This window comes from Aulostomus chinensis, chromosome 6 (genome assembly GCF_037954235.1).
Source record: "Aulostomus chinensis isolate RoL2024-O1b breed Wild chromosome 6, RoL_Achi_v1.0, whole genome shotgun sequence".
Taxonomy (NCBI): domain Eukaryota; kingdom Metazoa; phylum Chordata; class Actinopteri; order Syngnathiformes; family Aulostomidae; genus Aulostomus; species Aulostomus chinensis.
The window spans coordinates 8,530,652-8,545,641 of record NC_141325.1 but is presented as its reverse complement, the minus strand read 5'-3'; the positions used below and the strand labels follow the sequence as shown (position 1 = coordinate 8,545,641).

The window sequence follows — 14,990 nt, the reverse complement described above, 5'->3', positions numbered from 1 at the left end:
GGTCAACATACTTCACTTTTTAACAACTTTGAACAACTTCTATCTTATGATTTCATATCCGGTTTGGGTTATGTCCTTATTCCAGTGTTTGGACAAGAAGAAGATGGAAAATGAATGGTGCTCTAAAAACAATTCTTTGTTGTTTTCTTCCCTCAGGCTTCCTTGTAATCATGCATCCCAGCCAAATGTTTGTACCAGAGGTAAAGACCTTGTACAATGGTATCCTGGCTGACGCCACCTCTTCCATCAACCTCAAAATCCAGATCCTCAAAAACCTCCAGACATACCTACAGGAGGAGGACACACGGATGCAGGAGGCAGACAGAGAATGTATGTCAAGTTGTTCTTGCTCTAGTTTTAAAACGGTTAAGTCCACTAATAAATTTGTGTATTGTTTTATTTTTACCTGTTGATTTGAAAAGCAAAATTTCATGTGCTCAAAATCAGCTGTAATAGAGAAATCCAATTTTGTGTGTTTGCAGGGAAGAAATTGTCCAAACAGGAAGATCTGAAGGAGATGGGAGACATTTCATCAGGGATGAGCAGCTCCATTATGCAGCTTTATTTGAAACAGGTGCTGGAGGCGTTCTTCCATACCCAGTCCAGTGTACGGCACTTTGCTCTCAACGTCATTGCTCTCACACTCAACCAGGGTCTCATCCATCCTGTACAGGTAAGTAGTGGCAGCTAAAGAAACAGATTTTATGGCTACAGGTTTAAAGTTACTCATGTACTTGTTTCAAAAACATGGGCAGATGTTATCTTGTCTTGAATATATGAAATTGAATTACATGAACAAAAATGTATATACATGTCATCTAAACTTTTTTTTCTTGTTTTGTTCCATCTGTACAGTGTGTGCCCTACCTCATTGCCATGGGAACAGATCCAGAGCCCAGCATGAGGAACAAAGCTGACCAGCAGCTGGTGGAGATTGACAAGAAGTACACAGGATTCATCCATGTGAGTCTGTCATTTCTCTTAAGTTTATTCTGAGTCACATGTCTTGGCCAAATGTGACGTAGTGGACACACATGTACTGAAGACTTTATATATTCAAACAATACTGCAAGAGGTAAGGACATGAAATAATTACAAATGTAAACACAAACAAAAAAGGAAAAAAAATGTTGATCTCCTTGGACCAGGTACATATCTGTAAATATGATAATAATGATAGTAACATGTATTTCGGGTACCCATCCCCTACTATATCCTTTACAGATGAAGGCTGTTGCTGGGATGAAGATGTCGTACAACTTGCAGCTGGCCATTGAATTGTCTCGGAGGACCATCATAAGAGGTTTCAGACATGATGAAGCCCACACAGCACTCTGCTCCCATCTCTTCTCTATGATCCGGGGGAACAGGCAACACCGAAGGGCTTTCCTCATCTCACTGCTGAACCTCTTTGATGACAGTGCTGTGAGTGGAACCACAAGCAATAATTTGAACATGTTGTGTGACACAGCCATTTACTGTACTCAGTGCTTGCCAACTGTCCAATTTGAGTAGAAAACATTTAATGAAAGTACTGTTCATTACACCACTGTAATAGTGTTCACTTGTATGAATGAATGTTAAAATCAGTTTTAAATCAGTCATTTTATGTCCACCGTTTTTGTAATTATTTTGCTGTATTAGAATATGTGATTTGAGACTTGAAAGTGTGGGGAAAGATTTTGTAACCATGTAATTATGTATACTTAATATTTCCTCTGTTTTTTCATCTTGTAGAAGACTGAAGTAAACATGCTGCTGTTTATAGCAGACAACTTAGCCTGTTTCCCATACCAGAGCCAGGAGGAGCCTCTCTTCATCATGCACCACATAGACATTTGTCTATCCGTCTCTGGCAGCAACCTTTTGCAAACCTTCAAAGAGGTAGAATAGCATTGTTGAAAATAGTACAGATTTAATCCAAACATTAGAGAAATGTTGAAGAAATATGGTTGAAGAAATCCTGAATGAATCCTGTTTTTTGTCTCTGTCCAGTTTCTGCTAAAGGAGCCAAGGCGCAAGGAGAAGAAAGTAAAGAAGGAGTGGAAGAACATGTCAGATGGGGAGGATGAACAGGAGAAAATGAACTGCGACTCTCCCAGGAGTGATGAGGATGAAAACAGCAACAGTGATGATGATGTGGTACGGCGGCCTAAAAAGGCCAGAAAACCAGTAGCAGACTCGGAGAGCTCAGAGTCGGAGTCTGATCTGGAGGATTTGGATGTGGATGATGTGGACAAGGTGATGAGGCTCCTCCCAGAAAATCCATCAGCTCTCTTGGACTTTGCTAATTCTGTTCAGGGCATCCTTTTGCTGCTGGTGCTCAAACAGCATCTGAAGAATCAGTACGGATTCTCTGATGGGTAAGAGCTACAGAACAAATATCAACAGCCTTAAATGAATACATCTGAAAACTTAATAATGGACACTCAACGAGTCACTTCTTTTAACTTGCTGTTTCTTTTCTTCAATCAGTAAAATACAGAAGTACTCTCCAACTGAGTCAGCCAAGGTGTACGATAAGGCAGTGAACAGAAAAAGTAATGTTCACTTCAGCCCAAGACAAACCTTGGACTTCATCTCCAACAACATGGCTCACGCCACATTGACAGATGATGTCAAGAGGCGTATAGTCAGACAGTACCTAGATGTAAGTAATAAAGTGACATACAGAGTCATTGATGTATTTTATGGATCACTGGCTGCTGCTTTTCAAATTATTATTTTGTCTCCTCAATCCTGGTATACATCTGTATTTAGAAATGACACATTTGAACAAATTTTTTTGATAAATATTGTATTCATCTTGTTTGATTCCATTGTATTTAACTTGCATGAGAAGCAACATAGACTTCTTTTTAATTATAATATGTATAACATATGTTTGTGTCTGCCTGCGCGTTACCTGCTTGTCTTGACTCGACCTTGCGTTTTTATTATTTTTCATCATGCTCAAGTATATGGTTCCTTTATGTATCACCTCTGTCAAGGTTTAAATGAGCTCAAGTTGCACTACAAGATGAATGAAATGCTGTGTACCACTGATTAGTCAGTCTTCACTTGAACCACCATTTTGCAACCTATAGTCAAACTGCCATTGCAGCTGCCTTTTTATTTTCTTCATTTATTGGACTACACATTTAAATGGTATCACGCAAAACTGCACAATGGACAATTGAGGAGATGCAGACGTTCCTCTATTCATTTACTGATGAAAGGTGATGGGCAGCCCCATATGACGTCTCAAAAACACCTTTGCCTCAGTTTGATCTGTGTCTGTGTGTCTGACCGCCAGTTACACTGACGAGGTGCTCCATGCAGTGGAAAACTGAATCCTGGTATAAAACAAGTTGAGTTGGTATCGTGTGTTGCCTCAGCGGCTTATGAGTTAAAATCTGAGAATAAAAATTCATAAAGCCCGTCATACAGGGGTAACCTTAACTACGTTATATCCTAAAAGTTTCTTTTGAGGTTGGTTTTGAAATGCAGTGGACTGTTAAACTTGAGTCCTAAGATTAGTTCCTCATCTTTTCACTCTGCACAGTTCAAGGTTCTGATGGAACACCTGGACCCAGACGAAGAGGACGAGGAGGGTGAAGCGTCTGCCAGTGCTAACATCCGAAACAAAGCCATAAATGCCCTACTAGGAGGCCCTGGGCCTATGTCAGGACCCAGTCCACGCAATCAGGCGGGACCAGAGACAGATGACGATGACAGTGACGGTGATGACAGGACCCCAGGGGTGAGATTGACCGAAGCAGCTGCTTTTCCCCCAATGCTGTTTTAAAGTGTGCGAATAAAAGAGTCTATTGTTCTTTTCTTTCTCTTTCATATCTCTAGTCCTCTCGAAGGTCAAGGCGAGCAGGTGACTCCTCGGACCCCGGCCACATGAGTGAGACTGTGGATGCAATGGATGTGATTGCCCTTTGCTGCCCCAAGTACAAGGACCGGCCGCAGATTGCTCGAGTTGTCCAAAGGACCTCCAGTGGATACAACATCCACTGGATGGCTGGCTCCTACTCAGGGCCCTGGGCAGAGGCCAAGAAACGCGATGGCCGCAAACTGGTGCCTTGGGTGGACACTATTAAGGAGTCAGACATCATATACAAGAAGATTGCCTTGACCAGCAACCACAAACTGAGCAACAAAGTAGTACAGACTTTACGCTCACTGTATGCAGCGCGGGAAGGAGGAGCAAGCTAATGGCTCCTGTTTTTGTTTTGTTTTTCCCTTTTGTTTCCTTTTGGCCCCTTTGCTCCATTTCTACTTTATCAAATTCCTCTTCCTCCTTGCTCCTCCTTCTCAACCTGACACCTCCGACAACACAGCCAAACTTCACTGGATTCCTACCCTCCTCCTCTCTATCCTCATTTTTGTAAGAAAACACCTGAGGGCAAGAATATTTGACACTACATACTTTTACATGAGTTATTCTTGCAAAAATGAAAATGACACAAAACATAAGACTTATTATATTAGAGGGACTGCTCATGTTTTGTTTGTGTACAAGTGCAGAGGATAGAATCCAGAAGGCATTAAAGGAATAATTCACCCAAATTATCCCTTCAAAAGGCTATCAGAAAAGAGACCTGGAGGGAAATGTTTCGTCAACATTGTTGTGGGAGCTCCTTCGCTGTTGTGCAGCAGATTCTAGTCGCTCATTTCTACTCCCACTGTATCATAGTTTAACACAACAAAAAACTAAAATGTTTATATCTCTGAAGACAAAAAACTGTAAAAAAAAAAAAAGAATAAAACCTTAAGTGAATGTTGGAAATTAGTCTTTTTGATGTTCTTATTAAAGTGTTTTTGGAGTTTATTATACTACTAGCACCTGATGGTTTTTCCTTTTAGCTTTTAGATATTTGAAAAAAAAAGAACAAAAGGTAAAAAAAAATAAGAATTTTTATTTTTGTTCACTTTTATTTGTCCATGCTGTACAATGGCAGAGTCCTCTGAATATAATTTATTCTATTTCGAACTACGCATGCAGTATATGTGGCCTATTGCAAGAGGATATTTTGTAAATGTAGATTTTGTTGTATTAGGTCACCCTAGTAATAAGAGGAAAGGGGATTCATAACCTTTTGGTGGAACAAATACTGCAATAAATTTTCTACTTCTTTGTCACTTGTCTGCTCAAAGTGTTAATCTGATGTTTTTATTTTACAAATGTAAATATGTAAAAGTTAAATGAGAAATGTGGCAATCACTTGTATTTTTCCTATAGACCTAATTTTAAAGTAATTCTGAGTTCACTCTTGAGATAATCAGACTTTTCTATGAAGGAATCCTAACATCAGTGAATATTTTATTTTTTTGGATCGTTTAATGAAAACTGTAATGAGTAGTTCGAAGACAATGGTCAGAAGATGGCTATCTTCATAACATTTGGGTATGTATTGGTAAATTACCTACCAAACATGTAAATTCATCATTTTTGGTGACAGGTGTGACTTCTGACAGTGTTTAATGTCGTATTTTATTTTTTCAAACATAGAAAGTACAAACGGGTACATTTTCCATGCTGCAAGGGTTTTTTTTTGTTTTGTTTTTGTTTTTTTACATTGACGCCGTCTAAATCCTATTTATGCAGAGGGCGCAATGATTCTGTTTGGACCGAGTGCGTTTCCGTAGTCTGACGACGTCATTCGCTGTTTGTATCGTTTTGGCGGGGATTACAACTTCGTCGGTTCGAATGTCTGGTTCGTGTAAACTTTAGCGAACAAGGCTACAGAATTATGGAGCGGTATGTTTTAAATTGGTAGCTATTAGTATTTCACCGTGAGTAATTAAAAAGCGAATCTTCGCAGAATGTAACGCTAATGGTTTTCATAGCTTATTCCAGATATTACCAGCCATTCATTATGCATTAAAACTATTAGCTCCACACCGATCACCTTTAGCGTTAGTTATATTTTGTGACTTCAGTTTATAATAGCTTCAAAGTTAACGAAAAGCTAGCCATACTCTTGTAGTTTCTATGATATTTATGGCCGAATACTGCGTCTTCGGAGTTCTGTGCTTGGTCGATATCCTTCGTCAGTTAGCAATGCTAATAGCTGGCACATCTGTCAATATTTTGCTTTTGAAGTCGTATTTGCCGGCACAAACGAAGTAGTGCTCTGTATTGTCGCCCGAATGTGTAGTTATGCATTTCTTATGGTGATTTTTGCCTCTGTTTCTGTAACTTTGATCCAAGTGGAAGGATGAGTCGAGCTACTGGCAGCAGGCCGTCGGATCTGCCTATGCGAGTGCAAGACAGCAACAGGATGAGCATGGTGTATACGACGCCTCGGAGGTCAGTAATGCTGTCATCACCATTTAAATGATACGCTAAGAAGAAACACGACCGTACATCAGACATTTTAGCTTCAATATTTAGAGATTCCGTTTTAAATCAAATGAGACGTTGCATTAATTCTACCTCCTCCTGGAGGCGGGACATACTGCGCCAGCGCTGACATCTGCTAAATCAAGAAGAGGCGACAGATTTAATTTCTTAAATCAATATTTTTTGGGTATTATTCTTTAAAATAAACAGTCGGGGAACATGTCTTTTAAGGATTTTCGGGTGCGCAGAGCATCTGGCTTCTATACATGTAGATATCACTCAACGTTAAATGTAAATGTTTACAATGTAATGAATAGAACACTGGTATTACATTTAATTTACTTAGCTAGGCACTGATTATTTGGAGGTGTCATTTGGGATTAAGAGGTTATAGTACTCTCAGGAGATTTCAGTCAGTATGCTGCTGTGAGTGTACTGTACCATACTCCCCCCCCCCCTTGAGAATTCAGATCCACTCAGAAGATATAAAAAATCAGGAACATTGTAAGATAGGGTCAACTTGCTCCAAAACTACTTTTGTCATCATATATCAACAAAGACATCACTTGTTTTAAGAAATATAGGTCAGAAACCTTGATCTCCTATGCTAGCCTGGCAATAGTTTGGTAATAAATAGATGTAACTTTTTTTGTTGCAGTAAACAGCCTTCATTTGGAAAACTCAACATACCCAAACCACAGTCTGTGACATCTGAGAGGCGGACCAGCTTCTTTGGTGCACGGTATGTGAACAGTGTGAACACAAATAAAATGAGTCTTAAAGTGATACTTCACTTGAAAAATTTTTTTGCCTTTCAAGTATACAGAAATGTGTGTCTTTAGCCATTTACTTCAATGATAAGAGAACCCCCTAGCAACCAATTAAAAATAACAGTAGAAATGCCAGTTAACAAATTCTCAAGTTCATAATCCATCCATCCATTTTCTACCACTTATCCTGTTAAGAGTCGGGGGGCGGGGGGGGGGGGGGACGGAGACGGAGCCTATCCCAGCAGCTTTCGGGCTGACGTGGGGTTTACCCTGAACAGGTCACCAGTCCATCGCAGGACCAACACATAGAGACAGACAACCATTCACACTCACACCTACGGTCAATTTAGAGTTTCAATCAGCCTCGTCCCCTCTTGATGTCTTTGGACTGTGGGAGGAAGCTGGAGTACCTGGAGAGAACCCACACAGGAACCGGGAGAACATGCAGACTCCACACAGAATGACTTCGTTCCTGAGCCGTGGCTCAAACCCGGAACCTTCTTGCTGTGAGGTGACAGTGCTGACCACTGCACCACTGTGTCGTCCAAGTTCATAATCTGCATCACCTTTTATCCAGCTGGGTTCTCAGAAATCTACAAATACTTAGATTGGGGGGAGACACAAAAATTCCAACCACTGGGATAGATTTTAAGTTCCAACCCAAACTGTTAAATTGATTTGTCTTGCTTTCCCATTATCGTCCTTCATATTCTTTATTGAAATGATAGATTTTTTTTGTCAAGTGACTAAATTGATATTTATTGATGTTGGAAAATATTTTGACTGCAGCACTAGTGGAGCAAGCATGCCACGCAACAGCACCATGTCAGGGTTTGGAGGAACTGAGAAGATCAAAGACTCACGACCTCTCCATGATAAATCCTTTGTTCAGCAGTGTATCAGACAGCTGCATGAGGTAAGCCATAACTGAACCATTAGTAGGTAAAACTCTGTAGCTTAGTATGGAGTTGTTGTTTTTAATACTGCATAATGATATTTGAAATGGTTAAGTATATTAAATTGACCCTGTTAATTATGAGTGCCTGTATTTTTAGCAGCAATAAGTAGTTTAGGTGGTAGTCGATATCAGTGAGGACCACTAGCCTGATATTCTCTTTACCTTGTCCACAGTTCCTGACAGAGCAAGGCTACCCTGGCACTTTGTCTCCCAAAACCCTTCAGTCACCTTCTACCAAGGAATTTGTGAAGATGTTCGAGTTCATCTACCGCCTCTTGGACCCAACTTTTGAAATGCCAAACTCAAAAGTGGAGGAGGAGGTCCCAGCAATTCTGAAATCACTCAGGTAAAAGACTTCATTTGACAATGCAATATCGTCTGTCTTTTAAATAGGACCTGAGCCATGCAACAGACATCCATCCAGGGTTCAAGGCAATGAAAAAAACATTTATAATGGAATATATTTATTTATACATCAGAGAAAAAATGTACTTTAAAAACAGCATAATACAAAATCCTGGTGCAAGTACTTTGCACCACCCATTTGTTGTCATGTTGGTTCCTCTTCTCCTGTTTTAAGCAGCTTTGCTTCTCTCACTCTGTCTGGTTTCTAGGTATCCGTTTGTTCTCTCCAAGTGTTCCATGTATTCTGTTGGCGCTCCTCATACGTGGCCTCAGGCGCTGGGTGCCCTCATGTGGCTCATTGATAATGTCAAGGTGAGAAGCAGACAACGCTTTCAAGCAGAAGTTGATTTGCCTGTATTTGAGTCTGGGAGATATTTGACTCTCATTGAGGAACGCTTGCACTCTTGGTTTTGAATCCTACCTGTTATGTCAATTCTCTTGAGTGAACGAGCTTACTTAATTTTATTGATTAAAAATGTTTTGGTTTGATGTGCACTTGTTAGATCAACTGGAGTTTGAGTAAGCAGGAGCTGCTGTTCAGTGACTTCTGTGAAGACACCGACAACATTGAAGAGGGGGCTGAATACAACAAGGTAGAGACTGTTTGAACCAATTTTGCACTTAGAAAAACACTTGATGGATATGAAATTATACTCCAAGTCTTTTGTAAACTAGAATAAAACAAGACTTGTGAGTGAAAGGGTATTAACAGTTGATGTTTTCGAACAAATTTAACTTAAACCCTGTTCTTTTGATGAGAGTAAACAATACTTTAGACATCTACAAAATTGCTTTAATTTTTGTCTGAGTTGAAACATGTTTCTTTCTGTTCTTTTTCTCTTGGCTTTTCACCTGGGCAGCTCTTCCTTGACTACACTGCTGAAACGTACTCCAAATTCATGCAGGGTGATGACACATATGAGGTTGAGGATGAGGCATTCCTCAGTAAACTCAGTAAGCACAGCGTCTTTATCAATCTTCAGGTTTTAGTTTTGGATTTTTCTTCATGTATGTTTGAGAATCATGTCAAGTTGAACACACTGTTCTCGACGGTATAATATTTTTTCTTTCCTGCTATTTGGTAGCAAAGCTTCAATTTTGCTTTGTAATTCAACAATGACCTTTATTAGGATTAACAAAGCAAAATATGGGTATGAGAAATTTGTGTGTGTGTGTGTTCAGAAAAGCTTTACAATGTGGATGAAGTCATGCTGGCCTCGATGGAGGAGAAACACAGATTCCTTAGTAGCGAGGTTGAACAACTGGAGAAGGAGAGCCAGACGGTCAGAATATTTTCGTTTTTTCATCCACACTTTCCTTTTCCTTTTGATTGTGATTGTGAAAACATCTACTTGAATTTGAACATATTGCATCTTAAAAAAAACAACAACAATCTCTCTCATCTCACTTCCTCGTTACTGGTGGGTAATCTGATGGTGCAGTTTACATTACTAGTTTAATCAGACTCTCTCAGTAATTACCCATATATATTTACCTATCTGAAGTCTTGAATTGTGAGGTAAAAACCTGAAGCTTGATTAGAACATTTCTAATGATTAATCTGAAATACCTTAAGTGTCATCTACAACAATGTTCATGGAAAAATTCTAAATTCTTTCTTTTTAGGACCGCCTAATGACTAAGAGGATGGAAAAAATGAAGCTGCAGTCTGACCTGAATAAGCTGCAGACCTATCTCAGCAGTCTGGTGTCCTTCAAAGCAAACCTGGAAAACAAAGACTCAGAACTGAACGATGAGCTGGACAACTCCGGTAAAAAAAAAAAAAAAAAAAAAGAGTTCCGCCCATAAGTTCCATCCCTGCATATACACCTGTTCCCTCCAGCAGTATTTATGTTGATTCCCAAAGCACATTTTAGACGGAGTTATTGGATCTGTAGCTTTGAACATGTACAGTATTTTCGCTCAGAACAGCAGGTTGGATCTGATTATTATCGTTCCTTTGTTATTTTGCAGTCAGTTATCTCGCGTCCCTAAAAAATGAACAGGATGAACTGCAACGCCTCCTGAAGAACCAGAAGTTCACTCCAGCTGATGTGGAGAGGATCAACAGAGAGAAGCGGGAGCTCCAACAGACCATCTCCAGTCTCAACAAGTCGCTGGAAGATTCTGAACAACACAAGTGGAATGAAGAGATTGCTTTGGCCAAAGTGAAAGAGAAGGTAAACATTACACTGCAGATGTAAGTTATGATGGCCAGTAGTACTCCCACCTGTTTATGTGGCACATGAATTCGTGATGGACAATATAGCTGAAACATGTCACTAGAAATTGTCTTTCAGTTCATGTCAGTATTTGGAGTCACTTAAAAATTCAACTGAATACTCCACTGAGGGGCTGACCCAGGCTTTTGTTTTTAGATCAATTTCACTGTTGGCGTTTATCGTTTTACTCAACTGTGTTAATGTTGTTTTTCCACTGGTTGCTGCTTGACTGTTTTGGATGTTGATGCCTGATCTGTTTACACTCTATACACTCCTCCTTTGCCTGCCCCATTATTTCCCACAATTCTAGGCGGAGCTGAAGATAACAGAGTACCACAAACTGGCTCGAAAACTGAAATTGGTTCCACTGTCTGCAGAGAATGCCTGTGGTCACGATTTCGAGATCAGGCCATGTTTTGGATCTGGTGGTTTGGTTCAGCATAAAACACAGATACAGGTATTTGATGATTCAAATTAACCAAAGACGTGGAACGTCTCAATTATTGAAAGTTCCTCGAGCATTTCATCTTTTCAGATTAACATAAAGTAATCTGAGTAAATTCCAGCTAACAATCTTGTGCTTTATTCAGTTTCTTTGTTTAGATGTCTGTTATGAAAAAATAGTTGGCTATAATTAATTATTATTAATCAGTCATTAATGCTGTTAGTGGTAAGTTAAGATAAATGTGTAATTAATTCATACTTTGTGCTGTAGATGCTGTTGAGAAAGATGATCAGCGGTGTTGAGGAGGAGAACAGTCGTTTAGCCAACATGAAACTCAGCATGGAGGACTCCTGTGAACAAGTAAGAAATAGACGCACCGTAATATTGCCATTGGCTGATATTGGCCATTTCTCTTATATATATTGATATTGGTTTGATAGCTGACATTTAGTATTAGCGAGTTAAGAGCTTTTCCAAATGCAGCATTTATAGTAGGTGCGTGCGTGTGTGTGTTTTCTAGGTGAATTCAAACGTCCTGGATAAATCCAATGACTTAAAGCAGCTGAAAGAGCAGATCCGAAAGCTGGATGAACGGCTGGATTCTGACATGCAGGTACTGTCTTCACACTTTGTTTTTTTATGCTGGTAGAGATGCCTAATGATGATGCGGGGGGGGGGGGGGGACACTTTTATTCAGCAATAAATCAACATTTTTTGCATCCTCGTGACACACAGAAATGGCAGTGTCATCATATATACGGTGACAATATTTTATATGTGTTAATGCAGGAGCTCGCCCGAGAGGAACAGGAGTGGTCAGCACAGATGGAATCAGTGGAAAACCATCGTAAAGTTCTGGAAAAGAAGGTTAATTATGGATACGACGAAGCTGTGCAGCAGTTGAAGGCAGCGCAGCAACAGTGAGTGACTTCTATATATTCATCAAAAACATCGAAAGCTGATGAATCGTCTTCTCATACTTCTTGAGTCAGTGGCCGTAATGATTAAGGATGAAATGAAATACCCTTGCAAATGGTTTCCTCCTTGGTTCATTGAAGAGCTGTGGTCTTCTCTCCTTCAGATACAACCTGGTGCTGCAGGAGACGAATGAGGAGAGACGGACAGTCGCCAACAACCTTGCATCTGTATTTACCACAGCAGCAAACCACTTGACCATCACAGAGGTAACCTTCATAGAGTATCTCACAACACCCCAGTAAATCCCAGTTACACTTTAATATTGAATAAAGAATTAAATCATGCAAAATTTCTGCTGACTTCTTTGCTTTTGTGGTTCCTGTCCAACAGAAATGTCTGGAGGATCTGCACAGTAGAGTGCAGCGTGTCTGTGCTAAGGCTGTAGAGGAAGATGATGCTGCTGTCCAGAAGCTGCGGGACATGTTGGAGACTTTCATGCTTAAGGCCAATTACTTATAAGGAGGAGCAGCGGAAGATGAGTAGATGGAGGACCAGTTGAAGTTGGTGGGATTTCTCTTGCCAGCTGTGTTTTTATACTTGTTAGAAAATACATTACTTTAATAAATTCAATTTTCATTCACTTCTGTAAGTATCAAACAACTTCTAACATTAGATCAACTACAAAACAGAGAAATGAAAAAATATTTGTTTGCTGCGTGGTCGTTTTTTTTTGTATTAAGTTATTCTGTGTTTATAACATGTTTTTTTTTACCCTCAAAATAGGAAAATATAAACATTTGAAGTTTTAAAGTCTCACTGCAGTGACTGAAGTCAGACCTGATCTCCTACATAGTTATCTCCAATTTACAAACTTACTCATTTTCAAATTTTTCTGTTTTGTGTGTCTGTGTTAACACTTTTTTTGTAATTAACATTCCTATGCGCAATAAAAATGATCCTAAAACCCTCCAATCAATTTGAAATGTTGTGAGATGTATTTAAGATCTGGAAGGAAAGCGATATGCGTGGCCTCATGAATGTAGTGTTAACCAACAGCATGCTAGACAACTTTATTCCATTGTAGTTTTGTTGTTTCCCACTGGTGTGTTCGCAATTCTTCATATTAGTCAAGTGTAATGAACCTTGGCCACTAGAGGGCAGCCCATACCACTGATCTGGCTGATGGGAATCTCAGGATTTAGTTCCTTGTAAATGCTTTTTTTGATATTAGACCACCTTCACTGACATTCACTTCTTGTAAACTTCATCCGGCTTTCTTTCATACCTGGAAGATATGTTACAGTGCAGTGCAAGAAACCTCAGCATTAACCTACCACTAGCAGGTTTCTTTCTGAAACAACAATAATGTGAAATATTAAAACTAGTTTTAATGTTTACTATAGCCATTCAGTAATATTTCCATTCAACAAAAGCAATGAAATGAAAAAACTGATTGACTTGACTTGAGTTAGACAGTTCGTGCAAACAAAGCAGGTATGGTTTCCATTTGTGTCAGTCTTATTTATGTTATTTTTATTGAAGACATTAGTTCCACGTATCAGCCAAGACGCATAAAAACTCTGGCTCATTAGAAAAGGAAGCGGTTATTTTAGGAGTGAATGGTTTTCTTCCAGCAACATTTATTTCAAATCCTCGTGCTACAAAGTGAAGACACGGATGGGATGTGAGCCACATCTCTGCAGACCTCTCTCTGCTCCACGTACCTGTTTCTAATGTACTCTGCATGCTTGGCCTTCAACGTTTTTCACGACCAATTGCTGACAATTTTCAACACAAACAATTACATAACTACTAACTGAGGAAAAACAAGAACACCTTCACGTGTAATTACTGTAACATCATTGTTAGAGGTTGTCTAATACACTTGTACACTGGTGCAGGACTGCAGAAGGTGAACGAGCAGCATTTTTGTTTTAGAAGCTGAACTAAAAGATGCCCCATCTGAAGGTAATTCCAAATCTGACATTGGCATGTTTCTACCCCAAGCTGCAACTGACTTTACTTTCTCTTCTCATAGATGTCACTCAATTCAAGTTGCCCCTACTTTATCCAGACCCTCCCAAGAAGGATTCAGCCATAACCAGATTCAAGAATCGATGAAACTCCAGCAATAGAGGTGAGTCCATAGAGGCCTTTTTCACAGCAGCTGTTTTGGTATTCAGGGTAATCACAGGTGTAATTAATATTAATTATGTTAATTATTCTTTGGGCATTTTCATAGCAGCCGTTTTAATTTTAAAATGAAACACAGGAGTTCACCCCATGAATTACAAGCATCAATTCAAGTAAGACTGAACCTTTTTCACTGTTGTTACGTGTTTATCTCAATGCAACATGCCAAAACGGCTGCTAGGAAAAGGGTCTATTTTTTTTTTCGGTCAACCCACAATAAGGTTCCTGCTCCTGGGATTTATGATCCTTGTTGAAAACCAGCCCTGCGCCAAACAAAAGTGTATTCGATGTTTTTTTTTTCTTTCTTAATGCACGTCTTCACAAATGAAGACCAACTTTATCATTTTTAAGGCCAAAACACAAGCAATACAAATGCAAAGCTAAATTTATGCTAACGTTACGCACCAAATATTCCTCAAACCCGTGACGTCAGCGTCAACAACAGCTAGCCTTGCGTATCTGCAGCTTGGGGTGTGACGATGCTGATACCATTGTTTAGCCTCTTACCAATTTTAAGACACAAAAGTGCCTTAAAATTCTCAAGAGCGGAATTTGCAGACATTTTATCCCATAGAACAAAACGTTAGAATATATTAAGCGATATTTTAACCATGGCTTTTTTTTAAGCTCAACTGAAAACTCATTCAAATATCCCACTGACTTTGTGAGGAAGTGCTAACTTCCATGCAGGTTTAAGGTGTCATTCCATTGTTGTGTCAATCCAAGCACCCTGGGCTAATCTGTT

At 39.5% G+C, this 14,990-nt stretch overlaps 2 protein-coding genes across 4 annotated transcripts in view; both read left to right on the top strand.

Annotated features, from left to right (window-relative positions):
* nipbla (NIPBL cohesin loading factor a) overlaps positions 1–5,303 on the top strand; it is a 29,950-nt gene extending 24,647 nt beyond the window's left edge. Inside the window, exons 41-49 of one of the 3 annotated variants that reach the window (XM_086206269.1) lie at positions 157–330; positions 483–673; positions 856–963; positions 1,225–1,425; positions 1,738–1,884; positions 1,996–2,363; positions 2,476–2,650; positions 3,545–3,742; positions 3,841–5,303. In XM_086206269.1, coding sequence (XP_086062395.1) covers positions 157–330; positions 483–673; positions 856–963; positions 1,225–1,425; positions 1,738–1,884; positions 1,996–2,363; positions 2,476–2,650; positions 3,545–3,742; positions 3,841–4,203 — 1,925 coding nt within the window. In that variant the 3' untranslated portion in view covers positions 4,204–5,303. The remainder of the gene's footprint in view (positions 1–156; positions 331–482; positions 674–855; positions 964–1,224; positions 1,426–1,737; positions 1,885–1,995; positions 2,364–2,475; positions 2,651–3,544; positions 3,743–3,840) is intronic. The other 2 variants (XM_086206268.1, XM_086206270.1) reach the window with 2 other exon arrangements.
* A 255-nt stretch (positions 5,304–5,558) lies between these two features.
* Positions 5,559–13,016, top strand: ndc80 (NDC80 kinetochore complex component). Its single transcript, XM_086206271.1, has 17 exons — positions 5,559–5,749; positions 6,203–6,301; positions 6,993–7,076; positions 7,894–8,020; positions 8,236–8,408; positions 8,677–8,779; positions 8,971–9,060; positions 9,328–9,421; positions 9,650–9,750; positions 10,094–10,238; positions 10,442–10,647; positions 11,000–11,146; positions 11,405–11,494; positions 11,655–11,747; positions 11,924–12,054; positions 12,216–12,318; positions 12,443–13,016. Exons 1-17 carry the CDS (start codon positions 5,742–5,744, stop codon positions 12,569–12,571), a joined length of 1,923 nt encoding a protein of 640 aa, XP_086062397.1. The 5' UTR covers positions 5,559–5,741; the 3' UTR covers positions 12,572–13,016.
* Positions 13,017–14,990: the final 1,974 nt, after the last annotated feature.